At 42.4% G+C, this 27,394-nt stretch overlaps 1 protein-coding gene across 5 annotated transcripts in view; it reads left to right on the plus strand.

Moving 5' to 3' along the window:
• The first annotated feature begins 7,516 nt into the window (after window positions 1-7,516).
• Window positions 7,517-27,394, plus strand: part of LOC110828336 (cell adhesion molecule Dscam1) — a 36,689-nt gene continuing 16,811 nt past the window's right edge. For 3 of the 5 annotated variants that reach the window (XR_015536712.1, XM_022060955.2, XM_087354535.1), the window contains exons 1-4: window positions 7,517-7,781; window positions 23,285-23,602; window positions 24,462-24,767; window positions 26,115-26,420. Coding sequence is in view for 4 of the 5 variants with exons in the window: in XM_022060955.2 (XP_021916647.2) it covers window positions 7,532-7,781; window positions 23,285-23,602; window positions 24,462-24,767; window positions 26,115-26,420 (1,180 nt within the window). In the remaining variant the exon portion in view is untranslated. The remainder of the gene's footprint in view (window positions 7,782-23,284; window positions 23,603-24,461; window positions 24,768-26,114; window positions 26,421-27,394) is intronic. The other 2 variants (XM_022060956.2, XM_022060957.2) reach the window with 2 other exon arrangements.

Below are 27,394 nucleotides of genomic sequence, written 5' to 3' on the forward strand. Positions count from 1 at the left end.
GGAATTTTATTGTGATTAGACTGATAAGATTTAAACAAATATATATTTATCACAATATGACGCAACTTTATCATCTAAAACTTGTTAGGTTAGTTAAGATGTATATGGACGGGGTATCTACTAGAGTTCATGTAGGTAACCTTCTGTCATATCCCTTCCCAGTGCACAATGATCTAACACAGGGGGATGCTTTAGCCCCAACGCTATTTAATTTTGCTGTAGAACATGTCAGAGGGAATCAGGAAGGGCTTGACTTGACTTAACCGAAAAATCTGTCGTGAATTCCAGGTTATCGCATTTAATATTATCTGACCTAATTCTATTGTCATTCTGTGATGTCCATTTGCTATTATCGTGGTTTTTTCTGTTGCATTTAAATCTTCCTTCAGCACTAATATTCTCTCGACGCAAGGCAGATATTTGACTTTCATATTTAATATCGTTAGGTTTAACTTAAGACATAGTTTTATTTCGTCCTTTAATTAAGAGGAGTAATTACTGGAAACGTTTCAAGAAGTTTTGTATTGACGTCGTGACGTGGGTGAATTCTGTGAAAGGTTGTAACAACACAGAACACGGCAATCTTCAAAATTGCCTTCCTGACCAACCTCTTCGCGTGCAGTGTTTGGTTATGTAATTGACTTTGAAGCACCGAGGGGATCGCGGAAATACTGGTCTGCAAACCGGAAGCGAGAGAGCGGACAAATTACTGACGCAGACACAGATGAAGGGTAATATTTAAGTGGGTTTTTAAAATTATATGGGTTTTTAAAATTGTATTTCTATATTTTTCATATAAATGTTTTTTAAAAAATATATATATAAGTGGGTTTTTAAAATTTATATTTATGTATAAGTGGGTTTTTTAAAATTATATATTTATATATAAGGGGATTTAAAATTATATATTTAAGTGGATTTTTAAAATTATATATTTATATATAAGGGGTTATTAAAATTATATATAAGTGGGTTTTTAAAATTATATATTTCTATATAAGGGGTTATTAAAATTATATATAAGTGGGTTTTTAAAATTATATATATATATAAGTGGGTTTTTAAAATTATATATATATATATATATGAGTTTTTAAAATTATGTATTTATATATAAGGGGTTTTAAAAATTATATATAAGTGGGTTTTTAAAATTATATATATATGAGTTTTTAAAATAATGTATTTATATATAAGGGGTTTTAAAAATGATATATAAGTGGGTTTTTAAAATTATATATTTATATATAAGGGGTTATTAAAATTATATATAAGTGGGTTTTTAAAATTATATATATATGAGTTTTTAAAATTATGTATTTATATATAAGTGGGTTTTCAAAAGTATGTGTGTGTATGTATATATATATATGTATATATATAGAGAGAGAGAGAGAGGAGGGGGAGTAATGGCTGGCTGTTGTGAACTTGCCCTTTAACCTACGTGTTCTGTAAGAAGTGTGTTATTTCTTCACTAGAGCTTTCTGAACGAGGACCGTTCTTCATTAAATTGTCATTGGACACACCCATCTTTAAAGCTGTTTTGAGCACACGAATGTCGTTTGGGGCGATGTTCTTTAAAAAGAGTTTTCGACTCTCTTTTAACCATCTTCCATCGCGACGGTCTCTAGTTAGAACTTCCGCTTGATAGATGATTACTGACGTTTCAAGGACTTCGCTGCCTCCGTCATCAGGGTGACGAAGTCTGCAGCTGTTGCATAACTAATAACGAAATAATATCTCAGAAGACCGCCATCTTCATACTCGCCGTCATCAGAACCTGAGCTGAGCTTTCTAGCAGAACACAAAATGCAAATTTGGTGTCGGTTCTGCGCGGAACTCGCGAGTTCGCGTGTCGTTCGTCGCCTCAAATTCCGGAAATTGTTGCAAGAAAGTTCTTACACATAAACGGAATTTCTTGTGAGGTTACTCTACAACTTCTCTTTCATAACCTTCGTCCTCTTCTGTACATATTAAGGAAAAAGACGTCCATAAATATGGTGCTTTGCAAACAACCCACTTATTAATTATAATTTGAGGAGTTCACCGCGGCGAGTCCGAAGTTGACTGTCTTCTGGGTTGTAGTACCTTGTAGTCTGTTAGAAATTTCCCGACTTCCTGCTGCCTCCATCGTCAGGGCGACGAGTAAGGCCGGGCGCAAACGAAGCCACTAGCCACCGCCACTTTATGCAGTAAAGTTTTATAACTTACTACGCTGATGTTGAGTTCGTAATATGATTTTTAAGCATTTCAGTATTTGTATAATTTTAGTAGCGTGAATATGATAATACATATTTGAGTTCTGGTTTTATGCTAGCCTGGATTTATTTGAAGTTATAATTTGATTCAGTAGTACATGGGAGACAGGTCTGACGATAGGTCCATATGAACAGGATCCTTCCATCCTTTTCTCGGACTGGGACCTGTTCATATACGTTCTTGGCAGATGATCCAGAAGTGCTTTGCCATTGCCTTCTTCTGTGTGTGAATGGAGTAATTGTTGGGATGCCACGGAGGAAAACTCCGTGTTGCCTAGACCACGGCCTTGCCCAACACAAGTTAAAAATTCGGGCACCGCCGGGAATCGAACCCGAGACCCCAGGATTACAAGGCCAGCGTTCTAACCGCTAGACCACCGTGGCGGTATATGGGAAACACATTAAGATAATTAAGCCATTGGACAGTGGATCCTTTTATTATAATTATAAATCTTATTTTTCCATGGTACTTCTGTTTGTGACTCAATTATATGTTTACATTTGTGGATGTCGGATCGTACGGTAAAGCATCAGACTCAACTATTTATAAAGAAAGTGAACTATTTACGAAAATAGAAACAAAATCACTAAATATCCCTCCGCCACAGGAAATTACCGTTATGGGTACCTCTCGACCGGTAAACTATTCGTTTATTGGCGATGAAGCATTTGGTGGTCTCTCTGAACGCGTATATATGTACGTATACAACGTATTTATAATAAATATGTGTATCAATATACAAAAATCAACAAGCGGAAGTTAGTAGCTGCGTCTGCGCGGGATAAACGGTGGCCGGACGCAGCGAGACACGGCCACTAACCGCAGCGTGTGGCCCGGTCGACGAACGTCGTGTCTGCGCTGAGTCTATTAAAACTGCATACAAAATACAGATCGCAGCTTGTGGCAGTCACCGGTAGAGGTGGCTAGTGGCTCCGTTTGCGTCCGGCCTAAATAGCTTTTAAGAATTCAGTCCGCACCGCAAAGTAAACACTGAGCTTCACCATTACAAACATAAACTGGCCAATGTAGGGACACGAACAGGATTTGTAACCATGGATATTTCTGCTCATTTGCGAATCAGATTGTTTCGGCTGATTTGTAGTCATTAAATGTTCGTTAAACTGAGACCTCCGCGTGCGCGCGCACGCACTCACACGACCTTCGCTTGTTCTCCTACGTAGGCCTAGGACACGGCAGGTGGTGCTGATGTACGGGACGGTCTATTGTTTCTCTCCTGTGGGCCCTGACACAGTACGTGAATGTGTCAACAAGCCACGTAACACGGTCCGCGTGTTGCCCAAGCACGCATAAATTGAAAAACCTGTCATTTGTTATTTCAATTTAGTTTTTAGGTTTTACTACTGTTCACTGCTAACTCTGATCCTGGTTCGGGGCCATGAGCTGTATTTGGGACGTTTCGGAGATCCTTACTGTGTGTGTATAAACCAGGGACTCATTTTTGGAGTTCCAAAAGGACTCTGTCCTCCGCTCTGAAGCATCGCGGACCGTACACAGCTTTTATTAACAACATTATCTTTCTGATCAAAATTGTGTACGTATATATCACCTCATTGGCTTCATCATTCGAAATAATTTACATTTTTATCATCTGCATAGTCTGCGTCACTGAAAAGGCGTCATTAAATAAACTATAAATAATTAAACTACACCACCAATTCAGGGAAAGTATTACAGAACGCTAGATTATCGACTGTGCTGTAATAATCACAACTAGATTACTCAACTCACCGTCAGATGTCGAGCGTGTTAAGTCTCCCATTCAACACAAGCGAGTACAGCTGTCTTGTGGGTTGCATCTCCGAGCAGTTGGGTAGAAGTTTACGGACGTTTTAGGGGCTGTTACTGTTTCAATTCCCCTAATGATGGAGGCAGTAAATACCTCTGAAACGTCGGCAAAATTCCACCAGATAATACGGAGCAACAACACAGAAGACAGCCATCTTAAAGAATCTCACTTTATTTATAGACGTAACCGGCTTTCCTACAATTTACACACTCCGGGCGTCTGAGTAAACCCATGATAAAAGTAAATGTAAAGCAGCCCGATACACGCCATGCACGCGCTTGAGGGGAGAGACGGTATAGCTCCTGATAACTCGGCAACTCGGGAGGCTGTCAGAGGTCACCCAAGGGCAACCGAGGAGGACTGATGTTCAGCAGGAGAGTCGAGGCCGTCCCCAAAAGACGGCCAAGTCGGCACAACGAGTGGTTAGACTACTCGGCTACACTGATTGATGTTTTCCGTGCTTTTCCTCAGTTGTAAGGCGAATTGCCAGGGTATAATTCAATAGGGGCACGGCCCGCCACCCCCGATCACGGAGGACCTCAGCTGAAGTGCCCCACCCGCTCTGGGTTCAAACCCCAGAGAACCAACCAAATTCTTTTGGACAAGTTTTAGTTACAAGGCTCTGTTTACCAATTCCAGCAATGCGTTTCGTACGCAGGAACGGCGTTGCCTAGCAACGGACGATGTCTTGCGCCTGCGCAGGACTCCGCCCTTAGTTAGCTTTCTGATTGGTTGGCTTCAGAGGCTTGAAGACATCGTTTTCTTGCTGGCAATAATTTCTGTAATGACAACTTTTCTCCAGGATGTCAAGAGACGAATGATGCGTAATTTCCCGTGTAATTCCGTGAGAATATTTCGCGGTGATTTCACCGCAGACCCAGAGCTTCTGCTCGTTTATACTTCGTGAGTGAACTACACATGGGCTAGGCCAGGGTGGTCCAACGTTTTTCCTGTCTCGGGCCAGAATTGGGCCCGAGGGCCAAGAAACCCCTACAGTCACTAATACTTGTTCAGAAATGACAAATTACCTTTTCGTATGCTGAAATATAAATTTTATTTAAATGTGCAGGAACTATATTATGTATTTGAGTCAAAGGACATGGTTTGAGTTTTGACAAAATCAATTATTAATTATCAATACTTCGTTGTCTCAGGGAGAGCCAGGAACCTGTGTAGTTTTCTTTGCTACTCTCTCCTAACGGATACCTGGCTGTAACTGAGACACTTACCTCAGAAGGAACATCATTCTAAAAAAATTAAAACCATCTTCGATTTAATTCGAAATATCAGTGGACACGTGTTCTTAACTGCTTTGCGTTTAAAAATAACACGCCCGGTAATTACTATTTAGGAACCTGGGTCGACCCTGCGAAATAATCCTAGTAATTAGGAAGCAGCTCGCTCTAATTGGGTTTGATATCCCGCGTTTTTCTTGCAGAGACTTGTGTCGTTTTTACTCTACCATTCACAGCGTTCCACGCAGTTGTGTAGCTTCAGAACTTTCACGATAAATCGTTAATTTCCCGTGGATTTTATAGGCCTCGGTGGATCAGTGGTTCGCGGGTTCGATCAATGGATTTTAAGGGTGATTAGAATCCGTAGGACAACTTCCTTCGGGAGGGAAGTAAGTATGATCCCATTTCGTAGATTTACGGCATGTAAAAGTACCTTACGAGCATGAATGAGACTTTTTTAAGCAAAATTCAGCTGCCATTTCTCACCCAAGTCTCTCGTGATTCATTGCTAGATGGCTCTGGCAGTCAAATCAAGATTGAGTAGAAATTGTGCTGGTCACTCACTACTCATAAATGCACGCTTCAAAGACTAAGAAAACATCCGAAAGGAGGCGGCCAAGACCCATTACTCGGTTAAGCTACTAATAGAATAGATAGATGCATGTATCAAATACACATTGATAACTTTTTGAGAACATAACCTGTACCTGTCGGTTAGAAATTCGATTTTTTTGGGGGGGCCAGACACGGACGAAAAATGAACACTATAAAGTGGATTATTTTGTTGTGATGAGTCCCATTGCACTGATAATGGAGGCAGCAGGCTCCTCAGAAACGTCGATAAACGTCTGTCAGTTTATGAGGTGAAATATCCCAGAAGACAACGCGAAAGCTTGTAAGATAAAAGAAAGAATTATGAAGGTTTGCGATTTAGTATAACCTGGAAATATTTAAGACACGCTAATGGTGTCAGGTGTTATATTTCATTTCTGTAACTGATAATCCGGTGCTTTCTCCGGGCAAATATTGTAAGATGATAATAAATGAAGTAATTTTGACGATGATAAGTACTTGGGATGTTTCTCGACATGACAGAGTCGACACCAAAAGCTACTTGAACCTTCGTAGAAGTTGTAAGGAACAAATAAACTCGACAACTTTCAGGATGTGCGATGGAACCGCTCGCAGGCATCGGCCAATTCAAGCGATTTGTTTCGCACGCCGAGTTACACTTCTAGAAAGCGCAGGACCGTGGCCATTGTTGCTGTAACTTCCCGCTTGGGAGGAATTCGGCGCTAGAATCGCTGGCTCGTGAAGGCGGGAGACGTGAGGCATTTGTTTGCTTATTGTTAAGTCATAATGATACCGTAACAACACTGTCATAGTGTGGAGCATTAGTCAAAATGAAGACATAAGAATAGACACAAATACAAATAAAAATATTAGATTATATCATTCCTAAAAACCGAACAAGTTTAATCCATGATTTTCAAAGTGTGGTCCACGGACCTCACATGTCCGCGTGAGATTCTTTTGTGTATGGCAACGTAATGTTGAAATAAGCCTACCAAAATAGTGAAACTGCTTATTTAGTGTAAACAAATATTGTATAAATGCGAAAGGATTTTACGTCACCCATATTTATTATTATTTACCTCCGTTGCGTCGCGTATTAATCTGTTTATGCATTAGAAGGTGTCTAGTAGCTATAATGCGGTGGACATAGATCGCTTTATGCATGAAAATCCTTTACAGTCGCCTAAGAAACCGAGCAAATAGGAGAGACAAAAGATTTTATGTGGGTGATAAATTGGATTCCATTTGGAAGGAAGTGGTCGTGACCTATTTTGATACGTTATCCCAGGATTGCGTGGAGGGACTGAGGAAAAAATAGACACTTAGCGTAGAAGATTTTCGGGTCAAAGTTCGATCAGGGACACTCATAAAAAGAAGTAGGGGTTCAGACCAGTGCATCGCAGTGTTTTGGTTATTTCACGACGCTGTATCAACTACCGAGCTTTAGCGATGTTAAATGTCTTGATGCAGGAAGAATTGGCCATTCGCTAGTCGGGGAGTCGGTAAATCCAGTCGCTGTAGTAACCTGTCCTTCTTGAAGAATGTCGGAAAGAAAACATCTTTATTTTTAAAATATTTGTAGTAAAATCAAGCGATGCAGAACATTATTTAAACTGGTCTAAATGGGCTCCACGCCAATGCCCTCGGAAGTATAATGGCGATGTCACGGAACCTTCAACGCTTCCGTGGGTCCATTCCACCCGCACCCATAATGCATCGGGCCGCCCGACAATTGGTGTTGTTGAAGCGCGTAGTTGGAGTAGTGGCCAACAGAGTGCAGCAGGAGCTACGGCCGATGGCAGAGCGTGGCAGAGTGCTCGCTGGAGGTCAGTTGCTATTTGCACGTCGAGCGAGTGCCATGCTGCTGTTTGCCATCCTGTGGTCAACGCTCTACTGTACTGAAGGTAGGCTTTCGGGGTGGTCACTGACGATATTAGCCTTTCCCTGCATAATGTAAAGCAGACGTAGTAGTTTATTAATTAATGTTATGTACGCCGAGCGGAGTCAATTGTTTCTTGATTCGTAATTCTCTTTGCTTTGTGTAATCAAGAATCTTACACACATGTGTCGCTAGAATTTGTGTTGTGTTGTCTGCCCCTCTTTTATTCTCATATTTCAAATGAGCGTTTAGGCAATGCTAGTTGCTTCATACCTTAATAAATGCACAGTCATTAACCGCCTGTCAACAATGGCTGAACGGTGTCACGCGTGACCGAACAATGACTGTTTTTGTTGTTGTTGCGAATTTAAGATCGTCGCATACAAACGAGTCTAGTGGGAAGAGAGATTTACGAGACCATTGAGGAGTTGACGTAATATAGCAGCAGGCAACATTTCCTGACTCCGAAGAGGTTAATGATTTCAAAATCTGCGTCATTCAACTGATATCGTTAAATAAATAACGATCACCTCAAGTGTTATGAATTATCTGATTGGACGGGAATTGTACTGAGTGGCCCATATTGTTGAATTATAATGTATCATTGTCGTTGTAACTGCCTCGTGTTTTGATGGAAGTGAAACCTGTTTAATCTACGAAACTTGGTCTTTGTTTACTAACATTCGAGAATCGCAAAGAAATCGTGGAAAGTTTTTTATAAGTTTATTTGCAACGTCGATGGATGTTTGATGAATGTCCTTGTACCGTCTTCGTCTTCTGACGTCACTCAGTCAGATATATGCTTCATAATATATTGTGTTTTAATAATATGCCAAACAACGTTGGAGTTTACAAATTTATTCTTCAGATTGAGTGCTTTGGTAGTGACGGAAATTAATTGTGTAGGAGAGGGGAGACATTTGGTGGTTTAAAATTACCTAGTTTAACATTTCGAAGAAATTAGTTTAAAATGTGGGGGGGGGGGGCCGAAGTCATTTACGTAAAAAATCAAATCTTATGGATTGAGGAGTGATAATTTTCTTGGGAATTATCCGACAGTGTGATTTATATGCGGTTGGACACATTTTAATTTAGGTTAGGTTGTAGAACAAACGCTTTGAACTATGGGGCCCTCAGGGCAGCGTGATTATTTTGGATTTTATTGTGACGGAAATGACCCACTACGATGTAATAGGGCTTTGAAAACGTCTGACATGTAATTAATATGAATTTTTATAAAAAAAATTCTGGCGCTGCGAAACCTGTATGGACAAGCGAGCCGCCATTTTGAATCTCGATCTTTTGCAGAATTCTTCTGCAGAAATTAACACGCTTTGCTTACGATAACTGATCGAATCGGAACTTGACCCAAAGACTTCTGGGTTGTAGTTCTGTGTGTAGTCTGGTTAAAGTTTACCGACGTTTCAGAGGTACTTGCTGTCTCCATCATCAGGCTGCACTGATGATGACAGCAAGGCAATCTAAACGTCCCCCTCTTGCCCGTCAGACGTCGCCTCGTTTTCAGTAACCTCTCTGCCCTCAACCTGAACAGTTACCCTGACGTCTCCATAGTCACGGAAGCAGATTTTGAAAACTATAGGATATTTTGTTTAGCAACAAAAATTCGAAGCAAAATGCGTCCATAAATAGTGAAACACTACTTATCAAGAGATCCGGTGAAGGAATTGAAGGACACTGAGTTATTTTTATCACAGCAGAAACATTATCACTCTCCAGGTCGTAAACTTGAGTTATTTCTGCATTGTGTCACTACCGTGGTTGATTTTCTGTTTTCAAGGTCACGTTACTTTAATGGTTCTTGTCCATCAGCCCCGTCTAGTCTCGAGTAAAGGCGGCGATCTTGATAGTTTTACCTATTTGTATGAGGGCGTGTGAATTCGTTTGAGCTGGCTGTTGTGAACACTAACAAATCTGCAATTCTTATAAAATGCAAAGTAACTGTTGACCAATTGAACCACCATCAGATTCTACTTCATGTAGCTGTGCAATCAAAATATTTGAGCAAATCACGTGTTTTTTTTTTTTGCAAATTTAAATCAAATTCTTAATACCAGATATCATCAGAATATAATCATCTACGAGGTGCGATCGGAAAGTTTCCAGACTGCGCGTATAAAAACCCGTACACTTATCTCAGGTATTAAATTCATCCATCACCCTCGAAGTAGTTCCCCGTTGGGAGTGAACACAACGATCCCAGCGCCGCTGCCAAGCCTGGAAGCATCCCTGGAAATCTTTCTTTGTCAGCCTGTCAAGCACCATCTGCGATTCTGCCTGAATCTCTTCTATCGTCTCAAATCTCCTTCCCTTTAGCTGAATTTTCATCTTTGGGAAGAGGAAGAAGTCACACGGCGAATAAGGAGGGTGCGGGATGACGGCCATGGTGTTTGAGGCCAAAAACTGCCGAACTTTGAGGGCTGTGTGCGCTGGCGCGTTGTCATGATGCGTCGCATGTGGAGTTCTTCCTTTAGAATCAGCTGACAGGTCCCATAGCCTATCCCAACAATGTCGCACAAGTCGTTGATGGTACGACGTCGATCTTCATAACATTTTCGGGCGTTGTGCTCGAAGATGGTCGTCCAGAACGCTCGTCATCATCGACAGAGGTTCGGCCATTTTTAAAACGTGAATGCCACACAAAAGTTTGTGCACGACCCATTGCGGACTCCCCAAATGCTTGCTTTAGCATTTCATAGGTTTTCGTAGCCGTTTTGGCGAGTCTTTGGCAAAATTTGATGCACACGCCATTCCGAAATCGCAGGAGGGTCGGTGTAATGCACTACCAAAACGCCCGTAACTAAGAAACAAATGCTAATTCGATGATGCCGGCTGGCACACTGATTCACTATGAATGTAGGCCGCACCCCCTAGCGGCAGAAGCTCGTACTACATCCGGTTCGCCCTCTATTGACACAGTCTGGAAACTTTCCGATCGCACCTCGTATATCGGCGTCAAGACGTCAAACATCAGGATTTGTTATGTTGGGATAGGTTACGTCAGGCCAGGTTGTTATGCATTGTTTGCACGAACTGAACGAATTTATGTTATCTGTCCGGTCGTCCGATGGACGAATTTGGATGAAATTTGGTGTGGACGTCGTGCCATTGGGATCTAGCATGAAACCGTGTTTATGAATTTAAGACAGTCCGTAATAACAACATGGCGGACGAACAAACGCGTGAGGTGGGGTCGACACTAGCGCCACTGACAATGGTGTGAGGAAAGTACGGAACTATTTATAAAGGGAAATAACAACGTGGCGGTTGCAGGAGATTCAGTATGTTTGACTTAAGCAGGATTCGATTGTATGGCCAAAGGATACCGCGGTGCTAAAGCGTCTTATGACGTATTATATTGATTTACAGTACTTAAAAGTGATTCTGTGAGCCATGTCTGGAAATGTGAGGTTAGGGTTATCGATGTGTCAGGGTTGTACACCGTGATCTTCTTGATTATAACGTCATCAGGCCCTCTAGGTGGTTACCAGTGTTTCGAGGAACGTATTGTCTCCATCTTCAGGTCGAACGTTGATAATCAGCTTGCGTTCAACCATCTTAACTCTGCTACGAACATTGAACGTCATTATTAGACTTTGGAATGTTGGGAGTGTCTGGAGAAATACAGACCCAGGTGTATGTTGAATCCCCAAGATAAAGCGGAATACGTTTTTAGACCTTCTGGAACCACATGCATCGTAATTCCGTCTCTATTGGCCTTGTGAACACAGGGTAGGCGTTCTTGGCGAGGAGAACACTGATTCAGCGTTATAGGGGGGTCGTTTTAGTGTAGCATTTATGAGGATGTGTTTAAAATTTGTATGGTTCCGCTGATCATTGCATCTTCATGTGTGCTTGATATTTAGAACAAATCAACGGCCATAAACTATTATTATTATAAAAAAAATTCGTAGGACGACGTCGAGATTGGGACTCTGCGTCTGAGAGGCTTTATAACAGGTCTTGACTGGTCCCGCTGGCTCGTTGTAGCTCAGAGTTACTTTCGAAATTGTACCCCCAAAGTTGTTGGTGTATAATTCAAGTTATACGTAGTATATAATCTACATCTAAAATAAATTAATTAAATTACATTACTGATTATTCAGTGTTTATCATAAAATAATTTTTTTTTAAAAAATTTCACGTACCCCTGGGGGTACGCGTACCCCACTTTGAATACCACTGGTCTAAACCACCGCCTTTACACCACGCCGTTGCTTCGATCGCCTCGCATGTATCAGTTCGCGACTTATTCGCTTGTCGCCAGGGTCACAGTCGCCATAGTTACGTAACGGTTAACCTGCGATGTTCGCGACGAACCGCCAACTTCGTGGAAACTCGCAGACGCATCCGGATCGTACGTGATAGAAACTTTACCGCAAATTTCTTCGGTCTGAGACGGATTCAGACGTTGGAATTCGCATTTAAACTCCTGTTGAGATGAGAAATTGCGAGGAGATACGGGTAATATTTTCGCAGGCTTTTGAAACGACATTCCAACTCTGAGTTTGCTTACTTTGGATGTAGACCGAATACAGAATGTTGATGTCTGTGTCACGTGTTCTTGAAAAACTGCTATTGGTGTTGGCTTCTGGGTACAGACGAACGTGAAAACCGACCGAGAGTCGAGAAGCAATTGAAATGAGTTTAAACTTCACTTCAGAAAGATAAGTTTTCGAGTTGAAAGTTAGCGGTTAAGGCCTGATTTGAAAAAAAAATGTTTTGTATTTGGACTGTCAGAATCAGTTGCGTGCCTTTGTAAAACTGCGTAACAGAATATCAGTTTCGCAATTTCCGCTCTTAATTACGTCGTTATGAATTGTATTTCTGTCCTTTGAAATTCCGTTTCTGTCTTGCGAACAAATGCAAGACGAAATTGGAGCCTTTTTTTAAATTTTACCGACATCCGAGTTTTATTTTATGGGACCCTAAAGTTTCGTTACCGTCTTCACAAAAGCCCGACACCGATGAACCATGTTCTTTTGAGATCAATTATTTGTTTTAATCCGTCTGATCACAATATAATTTTTTTATTTAAAATTTCTTATAATTAAGATAATAAAATATCATTCATGTTCCATATCGATTGATCGATTTAAATTTCGGAACATTTACACAACATCATAATTGAGTTTTAAGTTCTTCGATATATTTTACACCTGATGATGGTTTTATAAAAACCGAAACGTGTTTTGTTTTGAGACTTTTTACGGATTCAGGTTGGCGTTTTTAAAAGATCGAGATCGCTACTTTATCGTACGGACACAAATTACGGCGATGATATATCACAGTCCCCTCGATCCTCGCCGAAAAATCACCAACATAAATATTTAAGTAGGAATTTTACGCTGTCTTTTTTGTAAGATGGAGGATTTTGTGCGTTTATGTACTTCAAACTGATGTGATGATGATTCATTTCGGCCTCTGTAAGGTCGCGTTGCTGTAAGGCTCATTTTAAAGCTGATTGCAATAGGAAAACGTCCCTTGGGGCAGTACACGTTGCCTGATGGCTTACTCACCCACCTGTGATGTCCCTTTCCGGCACACACGTGATCTCCTTGACGTGTGTGTCACCTTCTCAGAGTCCATGTTTAGCTTAGACTCTTCATAGACGTATTCGTGTTGTAACGCGGTGTGGACTTACAGGTAGAGACAGACGTTTCGGAGGAACATACTGTAACCATCATCATGGCTGAAGATAGACATCTGATGACGGAGGCAGTATGACCTCCGAACCGTCGGTAAACATCGACCAGACTACACAGCGCAACAACCCAGAAGACAGAAATCTTCATACTCATCGCCCTGATGACGGAGGCAGTATGACCTCCGAAACGTCGGTAAACTTCGACCAGACTACACAGCGCAACAACCCAGGAGACGGAAATCTTCATACTCTGATGACGGAGGCAGTATGACCTCTGAAACGTTGGTTAACATCGACCAGACTACACAGCGCAACAACCCAGAAGACAGAAATCTTCATACTCATCGCCCTGATGACGGAGGCAGTATGACCTCCGAAACGTCGGTAAACTTCGACCAGACTACACAGCGCAACAACCCAGGAGACGGAAATCTTCATCCCTGTCAGAATCTCAAATTTTAGTTTCGTGGGTGTTTTATATGAGGCCTTGAGATGGCCGCATCCCCCATCTAAGGAGTCATTCCGACACGTCTCTCGGCGAATTCTCAAAAAAATAAAACGCAAGACGCTCGATTGGAGGAACTTGCGATGATTTGGGTGCAGAGGGAGGTATTCGGTCGTGTTCTGTGGAAAGCGTCGCAACTAGTCGGCGGCCTTCGCGGAACTGTTACGACATCGTCACGGTAATTCCTCTGTTTCCACGGTTGGATGTCGGCTTCCGGCCGATAAGGCACCAAACTTTTTGTCTCCTTGTACGAGAGGCACCCTGACAGGGTCCGTGGGACACCCCGCCGCCTCTCCCAGGCCTGAATCTGCCCTAATATTCGTACGGTTGAAGACGATTGCCTTCTGGTTTGGAGCGCCGTGAGGTCTGGTACAAGTTTACCGACGCTAAAGGGGAGCTAGCTGCTTCCATCATTACTCATCGCCCTGATGATGGAGACAGTAAAAACCTCTGAAACATCCGTAAACTTCCACGGCGCTGCAAACCAGAATGGACTTGCCTATGTACTGGTGCTACTCTGGCATGTAGATTGTTAATAAACTCAAGTGAGATGTTTGCGAATTTAAAATATGAAATTGTAACCAATATTTTGGAAGGGCTCGAGTCGATCAGTTCACAGGAAACATCTTTGTCTTCCGAATTGTTACGAGTTGGTCACGTCTTGTTACTTCAAAAGTGATGTCTACAGCCTCTGAAGAGAAGTGTGTGGTCTCCGACCAGTTCTTTCTTGTTTATCCTCGTGTTACTCCTGACGTACGAGGTGCGATCAGAAAGTTTCAAGACTGTGTCAATAGAGTGCGAACCGGATGTAGTACGAGCTTCTGCCGCTAGGGGGTGCGGCCTACATTCATAGTGAATCAGTGTGCCAGCCGGCATCATCGAATTAGCATTTGTTTCTTAGTTACGGGCGTTTTGGTAGTGCATTACACCGACCCTCCTGCGATTTCGGAATGGCGTGTGCATCAAATTTTGCCAAAGACTCGCCAAAACGGCTACGGAAACCTATGAAATGCTAAAGCAAGCATTTGGGGAGTCCGCAAACTTTTGTGTGGCATTCACGTTTTAAAAATGGCCGGCCGAACCTCTGTCGATGATGACGAGCGTTCTGGACGACCATCTTCGAGCACAACGCCCGAAAATGTTACGAAGATCGACGTCGTACCATCAACGACTTGTGCGACATTGTTGGGATAGGCTATGGGACCTGTCAGCTGATTCTAAAGGAAGAACTCCACATGCGACGCATCATGACAACGCGCCAGCGCACACCGCCCTCAAAGTTCGGCAGTTTTTGGCCTCAAACACCATGGCCGTCATCCCGCACCCTCCTTATTCGCCGTGTGACTTCTTCCTCTTCCCAAAGATGAAAATTCAGCTAAAGGGAAGGAGATTTGAGACGATAGAAGAGATTCAGGCAGAATCGCAGATGGTGCTTGACAGGCTGACAAAGAAAGATTTCCAGGGATGCTTCCAGGCTTGGCAGCGGCGCTGGGATCGTTGTGTTCACTCCCAGGGGAACTACTTCGAGGGTGATGGATGAATTTAATACCTGAGATAAGTGTACGGGTTTTTATAGGCGCAGTCTTGAAACTTTCTGATCGCACCTCGTACGTCTACCAGACGGAAGTTGTCTAATGGCCAAGAGAGGAATTGTCCAACAACCGAATTTGTCTCCGAAGTAGAGCCGTTATCGAGAAGCGTTTATCCTCAGTTTACAGGTCGTTACGATAGTCCATCCGCGGACCGCGTCCTTCTGAGCCACGTGAGTTACTCGGACGTCGCCTTCCAGCGCAGGGGACGAGACTTCAAGGATCTTTGCTTGAATCTGAACGCGTGAAATGTGTTAGAAGCGGTCTGACGCCCGAGCGCATTTAAATAGAGTTTTAAGATTCCAGTCCTTACCGCAAAGAAAACACGAATTCTTACCATTAAAAAGTTCTAGGCTTTCCAAATTATAGCTTCAGCTTTTCTGATAGACGATTCAAAATTTCCGTGGTTTTTTCCAAGAAAACTCTCACTGATTATTGCACTAACGTCTTCACTCTAACTTCACTTTGTACTTACGAGAAGGACGAGCGGGCATTGCCTGGGAACCTCTCACTTCGAAAAACATAAATACCCTCTTTGGGCAGAATAAGAAATGACTGATTATTAAGGCAAGTGGTACATATTGTTACCATTACATTTCAAAGGGTCTGGTGGGAAACATGTTCGCTGTAGCGTACCGTGGGTCGTCACAACGGATGCAGATCTGGGTGGGCGTGGCTTAGCTTTTGCACTCTGCGCGTTCTTTATGCGACTTCCTTTGTTTTATTGTTGAATGAGGACTTTCTCGGCAAAATGTTTTTGTGTTCCATGGCGTATATTTTATGATTCGACCGGGCAATTGTAACAGCGGATTTATTATACAAGTTTTCCTCGCGTACGTGTCATAAGACGAGGCACGACGACTGAAAATATAGGAACAGGTGTGTTTTCTGCCCTAACCATACAGAGATGACATTTCTAAACAGTTTTTGACGTAAATACGTCTATACGGAAAGGAAGTTTATATATTGGCTTTATTCTAAATATTTCCTTTATACACGTTTTACGATTGAGTAAAGTTTGATTAAGACTTTGCTTATTCAACTTGAATTAGTTACGCTTAAGATGGGTCTGTGGTAGCTGAATGTAATGTAAAGTAATGTAATGTAAGGTAAGGTAATGTAATGTAGGAGCCACGGTGGTCTAGCGGTTAGAACGCTGGCCTTGTAATCCTGGGGTCTCGGGTTCGAATTTATAACTTGTGTTGGGCAAGGCCGTGGTCTAGGCAACACGGAGTTTTCCTCCGTGGCATCCCAACAATTACTCCATTCACACACAGAAGAAGGCAATGGCAAACCACTTCTGGATCATCTGCCAAGAACGTATATGAACAGGTCCCAGTCCGAGAAAAGGATGGAAGGATCCTGTTCATATGGACCTGTCCTCAGACAGAACACTAAATAATAATAAATAAATACCTTACCTTACATTACATTACTTTACATTACATTCAGCTACCACAGACCCATCTTAAGCGTAACTAATTCAAGTTAAATAAGCAAAGTCTTAATCAAACTTTACTCAATTGTAAAGCATGTATAAAGGAAATATTTAGAATAAAGCCAATATATAAACTTCCTTTCCGTATAGACGTATTTACGTCAAATTCTCCGGAACAGTGGTTCCACTGACAACTTTTTCTTTGCGTTCTCTAAATGCGTCTTAAAATTGAGAGACAGTGATCTGAAATACGCTAATAACTCGACTCAGTACCGATCGTGTCAAATCAGAAAAGCTTCAGCAGTTGATGTAGCTCTGTGTGGTGAACGGGTCTCTTATCTCGCGGTGACTCTGCCTCGAGTTGCGCTCCCGCAGAGCTTCGCGGTGAAATGCCGAACGAATTTAATTTTACGCTTCAGTTGAATTTTCCTTTACGTTTCTAATTCTCTTACAAAATAATGAAAGTTCACCTTCAATGATGTCTGACTCAGAGGCCGACGTTACAAAACCGGCTGTAGGGTTGGAAATTCGAGCCTCATAAAAATATTTGTCTCTTTCTGAATTCTATCGTGTCCCTACGCCAACGCGAGCGACGTTTCGTACATTGCGAAGGTTTTTAATTTACCTTATTATCGTAATTAGCATTTCAAGTAGATTTCTTCAGACAATTAAAGCCATTCTAACGTGACACTGACTTTCTCATGGAGATAAAGATGTGCGAAAAATACAAGAGAACGTGTCACTCGATCGACCAGGCTACTCAACTTCGCAGTGTCGTCCTTTCTTTTTTAATTAATAGCATCAGCATTGACGTGGTAATCAGAACATAATTTAAAACGCGAAAAGATACATCAGGATGTATTCAGTTTGTGTGTTGCGTTTCGCAGATACTTTAAGGGAAGTGGGATTTAGGAAGACCACAAATTAGATGGTTTGAACAGTTTATGTAACGTGGGAACCGATCTGAATTCTGTCTCTAGAGCAGTGGTATTTAACCTGGGGTACGCGAAGACATCTTAGGGGGTACGTGAAATTTAAAAAAATATATATTATTTTATGATAAACACTGAATAATCAGTAATGTAATTTATTTAATTTATTTTATATGTAGATTATATACTATGTATAACTCGAATTATACACCAATAACTTTGAGGGTACAAAGTTGAAGAGAAATTATATCTGGGGGTACGCGAACAAAAAATGTTGAATACCACTGGTCTAAAGAACACTTCATAGTTTGTACAGCACGTCCAAAAGTATTGTGTGATAAAGTATTTCGACTCCTGATTTCTGAAGCGAGAGACAAAATTAAACTCTTGCTATTGTTAGGATAATTAAAAAACCTATTAATGATTCGGCGTGCGTGTAGACCTCAGTCGATTGTGTCACGCGACACGCACGGTTTAATACTGATCCGATTGTTTGTTCGGATGGAAACGTTTTACCGCAGGTGAAAGTTCCTCTCCATTTACAGAGGACTCTGCACCCTGCAGGAACACGAAAAACGGCAATCCGAGACTCGATCCACAATCCTTCTGCTCCGTACTCATAATTGACAGCCGTTCACTCTGTCTTCTAACCGCGGACGACGGCTACCAGGGTCTCTTCTTCACGTGGCATCCGTGGTACAACTTCACGGAAGATACGTGCACGCATTCGCTGCCTCTGATTGGTCAGTTTGTCCGCGGTGAAGGAGCTGGATGTGGGCCGCCATAACCGCAGATTATAGCCCGAAGTGCAAGGAACTTCGGAGTCTTAAGGACACAGTTAATACATTACGGAGGTTTTGTGTAGCCTGTTGAACTCTGAAGACGATTTGAGAACAGTTGATTGGAAAAGATGGAGGAGGGAACGGAAGTGAGGTTTTTCATGATAATGTCTCGAAAGGGCTGAAGAAACCGCAAGTAATCTGAGTACCCCGTGCCTCAGACGAGATATGAACCGGCCACCTTCGGAATGAAAATCAGCTTGCAGATGCAGGCCTGGCCTTCCAAGTTTGGCGACAGGGACAGAGGAATGCCTTGACTGTCCCTAGTTCCACTATATCACGAGTCAGCCGGACGCTAGTTCCAGTATATCACGAGTTAGCCGGTCCCTAGCTCCATTATATCACGAGTTAGCCTGTCCCTAGTTCCAGTATATCACGAGTAAGGCGGTCCCTAGTTCCAGTATGTAACCAGACAGCAGGTCCCTAGTTCAACTATATCACGAGTTACCCGGTCCCTAGTTCCAGCACGAACACTGGTTCCACGAAGCCGACTCCTCGCACGTTTTGTTGCCGTCAATAAATTAGGCGGGGGCTGAGGTCACTGCTTCTCGTCATGCATAGGAATTATTTGTCTTGTGCTTCTGAATACACGTCCTGTGTCCCACTTCAGCCGTTTTCCCAGAACGAATGACATCGACTGCAGAAAATGAGGACACGCGATTTCTACCGAACGAAGTCTCTGACGTTCCTGCTGCTTGTCGCTGTGGCTGTTATAGGGATGACCGGCGCCTGGATTCGATCCCAGGACTCTGACTCTTAAGTACGATTATAATTTGATTTTTAATGCCTCCGTCCTTGGTTCCTGCACTCCGAATTGCGAACAGCCGACAAGGGGTGGTTCTGCGGGAGGACTAAAACTCCTTACTGTAAAAAGGATATGAATTTTCGAAATATTCCACGTTAAGGAAACAAGGACTGGTGGTGTTTAAGAAGACGACATAATGATGAGCTTCATAATTTATTAATTAATAATTATTTGGATGATCAAACGAATGATAATGAGATCGACGGAGCTTGACTTAGGCGTAGATGGTATGATAATATTAAAATGGATCTGGAAAAAAATAATGGGAGTGTTTGGATTGAATCGGATAGAGATCAGCTGAATATCCTTGTGCACGCGTAATGTAAATTTTTGGTTCCATAAAAGGCGGGGAATTCGTCGATTTGCTTCTCAATGTGGCCACTGCGCGCGCATGTTTTTTCGTGATAATCTGTTCTCGGCAGAATCGATTCGTATGTCGACAGTCGCCCTGGTCTGGCGTCACCGCCGACTGTGTGTTTACTCGCGTAAGAGAAAGCGATGGAACTGATACGGAGGTGTCAAGGGCGACTGTCAGCGTGTCTATTCGTAGGAAGCTCTGAGGCCTGGAAAGGTGCTGAAAAGTTAGTTACTGGCTCTCAGTCAAGCGTCCTTAGTGGTAACATTTTATGGGCAATTGCATGTAAAAATAATACATTACAGGAAAAATAATACTTCGGTTGTAATTTTTGGACAACCCTGCAACTGGCGAATTATCATAATCGCTGTTCTCCAGGCGCCTATAGCAGAATGGTTGCACGAAGAAGCAGGCTGTGTTCCATATTAACCGTGTTCGTCCGACTGACAATTTCAATATCGATTTATCTCGATAATACATAGATACATACCCACAGAATATCTCGATCATTTCCTTCGCATTATACTGACTCCTTTGTAGGCGACGAGGCGCATGCGTCGAGTTACCAGCGTCATATCGTCTGGACTGCTTTAGGTTATGTTAGGTTACGATGTGCTGCTTTGCGTTCGGTCAGATTAATTCGGATCCGTTCCGTTTACCTAAGTTTAGTTCAGTATTTCGGTTTAAATGAAGTCTGAAAGTTTGTGACAATGTGCTTTGTAGTCTGTAAAAGTTGTATTTTGGATTATGTCCATTGTGTATATTTCAATAAAATCACAACGACAAGAATACAGGTACTGCAAACCTTTAATTGTTTCTAAAATTTGTGTTTATCACAAAATGGTTCCTTTCATGTTTTTATTTGTCAGTGGATTCAACTTTCCGTTTTGATTGTGTTATTGTTACGTCCACCTTTTCGTAAAACCAATGGATGGATGTGTGTGAAACAGTTCTGCTGACGGAACAATGGAAAAATCAGTAGGTGTGGCGTAGTTGTTAAGGACACTGTCTAAAACGACGGGCGTGGGCTGTTGTTAACACAGTAATGAACCTTTTCGGTGCCATGAAAGGTGAGAAATTTCTTTTACCGGTTGAGCAACCGAGGTCTGTCTTCTGTAGAGTTAGTTCATATCAGATACGTCGTTAACTGCCAGTCTGATAATACTTCAATTGATCGCATTGTCGTAGACATGGAGTCATTTTAATCGCAGGTAAGGACGACACGTGTAAGAAGGGAACAATGATGATGAAAATTATATTTACTTTCTGATAGACAAGATCAGTGTGTGTGTTCGTCATTGTCTCTACAACATTTTGAAAGCCAGCTCCTTCAAACACACGTAAAACATTTGCATTGGGGTTTGTGTCACTTTTCAAGGCTTGGGAAGTTTTCTCATGCTACCTGCATGATTCGAAGGTTAACCCACATCGAAGCAGAGGAGATGTCATTAAGATGAGAGTTAATTTGATGCCCTGAGAAATTTCTGCACAAATTTCCCACATGCCTCATATATATATATATATGACCTTGGGGCATTCTGCTCGTATGAAATGTTCTGAATTACCCGGGCGGTGATCTCATCTGGTCTTTGTCCTTGGAATTTTAAAGCATTTGCCACTCTCGACGACGTGGCTTTAACCCAAATATCTACGATGGTTAAAATCGTGCGATGTTATTGAATAACTAAGGTGAATTTTTCCTTTGTTTCTGGAAAATGTTTACTTCCCGCAGAGCTTATATTTCAATTTATTTTGCGTAAGGGCTGTCCAAATTATTTTATATGGCATATAAAAAGAAATACGGTCATAGTACCACGTGGTTATGAGTAGGGCTCACCAGTTATTTATTTCTGTTCAAGCTCAGTCCACTTTATATCAGCTGCGTATTTACAAAAAACATTGTCGATATCACAAAATTACACTTTGTTCTCCAAATAATATTTGGCGCAGAAATTGACTGTCAGATTTGGTTGTGCATTTGTGCCTAATCTATTATAGGTTTCTTTTAATTGTCCTCGTTTGTACTAGTTACTTTTTCTGTTTCAAAGGTCTAACTAACTAACTAACTAACCAGATGGCTTACGGAACTCGAAGGTTCATCACCGAATTAACCAAAGCCCTCCACCGGACCCTGTCCTGGGCCAACAAAATCCAGTCTTCTTCAACTCCTATCTCCCATAGATCCCGCCTGAGATCATCCTCCCATCTACGTCTAGGTCTCTCCAGAGGTCTCTTCCCCTCAGGCTTCCCAAATAGTGGACCCAACCAACCAGATGGCTTACAGAACCCGAAGGTTCATCACCGAATTAACCAAAGCCCTCCACCGGACCCTGTCCTGGGCCAACAAAATCCAGTCTTCTTCAACTCCTATCTCCCATAGATCCCGCCTGAGATCATCCTCCCATCTACGTCTAGGTCTCTCCAGAGGTCTCTTCCCCTCAGGCTTCCCAAATAGTGGACCCAACCAACCAGATGGCTTACAGAACCCGAAGGTTCATCACCGAATTAACCAAAGCCCTCCACCGGACCCTGTCCTGGGCCAACAAAATCCAGTCTTCTTCAACTCCTATCTCCCATAGATCCCGCCTGAGATCATCCTCCCATCTACGTCTAGGTCTCCCCAGCGGTCTCTCCCCCTCAGGCTTCCCGGTGCACACCTCTTGTCCCATCCATGCGCGCTACATGTCCGGCGCATCTCATTCTTCTCGACTTAATCACCCTGACAATACTGGGGGAGGAGAACAAATTTTTAAGTTCGTCATTATGCAGTTTTCTCCACGCCCCATCGTCTTCCCTCTTAGGCCAAAATATCCTCCTCAACACCCGATTCTCAAACACCTGCAATCCGTGTTCCTCCCTCTGAGTGAGAGACCATGTTTCGCACCCATACAAAACTACAGGCAGAATTATTGTTTTGTATATTCGAATTTTTAGATTCTTAGAAATCAGACGGGAAGACAAAATATTTTGAACTGAGAAGTAGCGAGCATTTCCAGAATTTAATCTCCTCCCAACTTCCTCGTGAGTGTCATTTTGATTTGTTGTCAAATATTTGAACTTTGTCACGATTTAAATTGTCCTCTCACAGCCGTATATTTTTCTAGTAGAGAAGAATGTGTACAGATCAGCTGAAGATATGTTGACGGCCAGAAAGGTTTATGGTAGTTTACCGACGTTTCATTGCCCTGACGACGGAGGCAGCAGGGACCTCACGAACTTTGGTAAACTTCCACTACGACCCAGAAGTCAGCCATCTTCATTTTGTATTACAATACTTTGATGGTTGTTGGTATTTGTGGGCGGCTTTTAAATTAACAACGAGAAGACTGTCTTAAATGAAAATGGTTTATGAAGAAGGTTTTGAAGATTTAAAACTATTTTGCGTTTTCTTTATTTTTAGGACAAAAGCTCGGATTTGTTGAAATTCCACAAAATGTCAGTGCCACAGTTGGAGAGCCATTGCTACTGCAGTGCAAAGGAAACTCTACTCTGACGGATTGTCAGTGGTCGTGGCTGTCGCTCGAAGATGGACCGAACGCCACGGCGACGCCCGTGAAGGAATATCCGGCGTTCGGCGATGGAACGACGAACGACTGTAGCGTGAGGTTTACCAGTTTATTGGCTCAGCAACAAGGGTTTTGGATATGCGGAATTCGTGGCCAAGGACTCAGCACCTTCGTAAATTCACCCCCAGCGAAGTTGGTAGTTCACTATGGAGGTAAGTTTAACAAATTACGTAACTAAAGTCAGATTTCAGGTTCTCGTGGCGTCACGTACGTATTTTGCAGAGATTTCTGAATGTTCCAGAGTTTCATAACATTTTTTACATTACGGGATAGCTGAGTCAGTACAGTGACGACCGGGGTTCGATCCCCGGCGGGGACAGGATTTTTTTCCTCTAGCCTCTGCGTCCAGACCGGCTCCGGGGCCCACCGAGTCTCCTTTCCAATGGGGTACCGGGGTCCTTTCCCAGGGGTGATGCTGACCACTCACCCCATCTAGTGCCGAGGTGAAGAACTAGTAGGAGCTAGACCGCCTCTCCCCCCAAGCGACTAAATGGCGTGTAGCAGGGCTGCTTTACCGGATTTCTTGTCTGGTTTGATGAATCATAGTCCACGCCCCTTTGACGTGGTAACTGACAGTTTCGCGTTTTTATTTATTAATCCTGTGTCCGACTCTGAATCTTGTAACTCGTCCATCCAATAATACTAAATCGTGATCTGATTTGATCGATAAATTTTCTTCTGTGTGTAATTGGAAGATCTATTTGTAGCTTATCATTTCTTTAGGTGAATACTTTGTTTTGTATTATGTGAAATTTACATAATAGTTCGAATTGTACTTTATAATATGTATTGTTATTATTTTTATTTTTATCATTATTATTATTGAGATGTAAATGAAGAGAATAAAGAGGAAAACAGTTTGAGCAGGTTAACTAGATGGAATATATATAAAGGTAAATGCGTATCTGTTAAAATTTCTGTTGTAAAGTGCCTCATCCTGGAAGCATTTTCAGTTTTTATTCAGGTGCTGTGATGTGCACATTGCTTAACTGAAATTGTTTATTTTCTCAGTCGAGTTTTCTGAGGTGATAAAGGATTCTGTCCTGGAAGCTGGTCAGGAGTTGCTGTTGACTTGCAAATCTGCACGTCCAGTGAAGGAATGTCAGTGGAAATGGAGGACCCTCGCATCGGACGATGAGACGGGGCTTACGGTCAAGACGTTCCGAGCATTTGGGAATGAGAGTCGGGACTGCAGCATCCGCCTAAGCAACGTCTTGATGGAGCAAGAAGGATTCTGGACTTGCGGTGCTCGTAATTCCGAATTAAACTTTACGACAGCACGACCGATGAAACTCTCTGTCCATCACCCACAGGAAGGTGAGTTGAAAGATAAAATGTATTTTTGCTTTTAAGATACAGGTGATTTTTAATCTTCTCCTTCTCCTCCTCCTCCTCCTTCTCATTCTCCTCCTTCTCATTCTCCTTCTTCTCCTCCTTCTCCTTCTCCTCCTCCTTCTCCTTCTTCTCCTCCTTCTCCTTCTTCTCCTCCTTCTTCTTCTCCTCCTTCTTCTCCTCCTCCTTCTCCTCCTCCTTCTTATCCTTCTCCTCCTTCTTATCCTTCTCCTCCTTCTCCTTCTCCTCCTCCTTCTCCTCCTCCTTCTCCTCCTCCTCCTTCTTATCCTTCTCCTCCTTCTCCTCCTTCTCCTTCTCCTTCTTATCCTTCTCCTCCTCATTCTCATTGTCCTCCTCCTCCTCCTTCTCATTCTCCTTCTTCTCCTCCTCCTTCTCCTTCTTCTCCTCCTCCTTCTTCTTCTCCTTCTCATTCTCCTCCTCCTCCTTCTCATCCTCCTCCTTCTTATCCTTCTCCTCCTTCTTATCCTTCTCCTCCTTCTCATTCTCCTTCTTATCCTTCTTCTCCTCCTTCTCCTTCTTCTCCTCCTTCTCATTCTCCTTCTCCTTCTTCCATGGCCTCCTCAATTCTCCTCTTCCATTCGGACCTCTGTTAGGTCGGTCTGTCCGAGGCTTTGATTGAGGTTTCGAAACATCTTTTTTTTTGCAGTGTAAGGTTGTTAGCCTTGCGACCAACCCCCAACCTGGAGGACCAGGGTACCTCTCCCCCTCGACCAATCTACGCTACCGCCAGCATAGCTCTTGGATTTTGAATTATAGCAAATAAAATTAGTCCTTAGTGAAGTATGCGCTTGCCTTAGTACACGTCGAGCAGTTGGTGTGGTCTACAGGCCTGGAGTCAGCAAATGTTTTGAAAATTTGTGCATATTTGGTGACATTAGCCCATTTTTGAACATGTTAATGAAATTGGAGGAAGAAATTCAATGCCTTCCAGGATCTGGTTGCGCGTTTGCTAGAAAGGGAGACGACGCAGCGACTGAAGAATGCAGGCAATTGAATCTTTAATCATTTTCAACTGACACCTCCCACCACATCAGTAGGGGTTGAAGGCGGAATAATTTGGTGTTCGCCCTTTCTCGATCTTCAGCGGCCGGTCACAGAACATGAAGGAAGCCACAGACAGATTCTTGGGATGCGTGTCAAAATGTAGACCTTCAACTAATCCAAAAAGCAATTGGTAATTCACAAACCGCGTAACACACATTCTCGCAGACACGCTTAGGAGTGAATTAAACTCGCTCTAACCAAAGAACTGGTTCTAAAGGTATCTCAGTCCTTCCATATATAAATTTATTGACTTTTTCACTGTTTCAGCAGTTGAATTTTCAGAGTTGGCACATGACATCCAAGTGAGCGTCGGAAAGCCGCTCGTACTTAACTGCAGAACGTTGAAACCTGTAGAGGAATGCCAGTGGACTTGGAAATCGACGTCTGCAACCAACAAGGCGACGGAAGTAGTGATGAAGCAGTTCCCCTCGTTCGGAAATGACAGTCGAGACTGCAGTATCCGTTTCGACAGTGTGGTGAGTGAACAGGAGGGAGTCTGGACGTGCGCCGCTCGCTTTGAGTGGCAAAATTATTTCACGTCTGCACATCCTGTGCAACTCTCCATCTTTACAGGTAATCTTTTGTAAATGTCAGAGCTAAGGTTAAGGTGTCTTGAATTAAGATTTAAGCCAAGATGGGTTAGAGGTGGTCCCAGGACTTCCGAAATACAGGATCGCTAACTGCGTTCCTGCAGGATTCAGTAATGAAACTAGAAGCGGAGATATTTTCTATGAAATAGAGAGGCTTTTTTCTAAAAGAAAGTACAGTTTTAAGAGAAGAAGTTGCTGATGAGATTTGGTTTATTGAATTGTGAATTTTTGTTCAAGAATTTTTAATCTGTGATCCGCTCTGGGGGCATTTTTAGGGAAGGGCATGGCTGAATATTTGTGCGCCATCACTTGTCCATATTTAATTTTGTTCTTTTATACATCTCTGTGCATTGAAATCAGTAGTAATCCGTCGTGCCTTTTCTAACAGCGTCCAACAAATTCTCAGCAAATGAAGCAGAAATATGTGAATAAAAGAGTTTCTCAAAAGTGCCAGCGTGCGATTGGCTGATGTTCGTAAACACAAGTTTTGTAGTTGTTGAGGGCATGAAGGAAACTGCCGACGTAAGAGATAAGAAATGGGGATGGAGAATGAGGAGCTTTTCTGTGTTGTTAGGAAGAATGAAAAAGGTTGGAACATGTAGCGTGCTTAAAGAGGCAAGAAAGCATAACACTGAGGCAGGCGCGCTGTATCGGAGGATAATATTTGAGTAGGTCGTAGTTCATGAAGTCATAAGCCAGAACTTACCAAGGACAAGGTGTATTGATGATCTATCGTGGTGATGATGAGCATTTGCATCCATGGCGACAAATGATTTATTGTTAATCTATGTTATATTAAATACTGAATAATACTTTACTATGCGGTTACATAATTTAATATTATTATTCTATATTTAGGTGATTTTTTTTTTCTTCCAAAAACCTTAGATTTCAGAAATGATTAATCTTTACTTATGTTTTTTTCAAGATTTCAAGATTGTAACTGGATTTTCTTTC

This window comes from Zootermopsis nevadensis, unplaced genomic scaffold, assembly GCF_977971745.1.
Source record: "Zootermopsis nevadensis isolate Lab colony 2312 unplaced genomic scaffold, Znev_1.0 Znev_ptg000023l, whole genome shotgun sequence".
NCBI classification, from domain to species: domain Eukaryota; kingdom Metazoa; phylum Arthropoda; class Insecta; order Blattodea; family Termopsidae; genus Zootermopsis; species Zootermopsis nevadensis.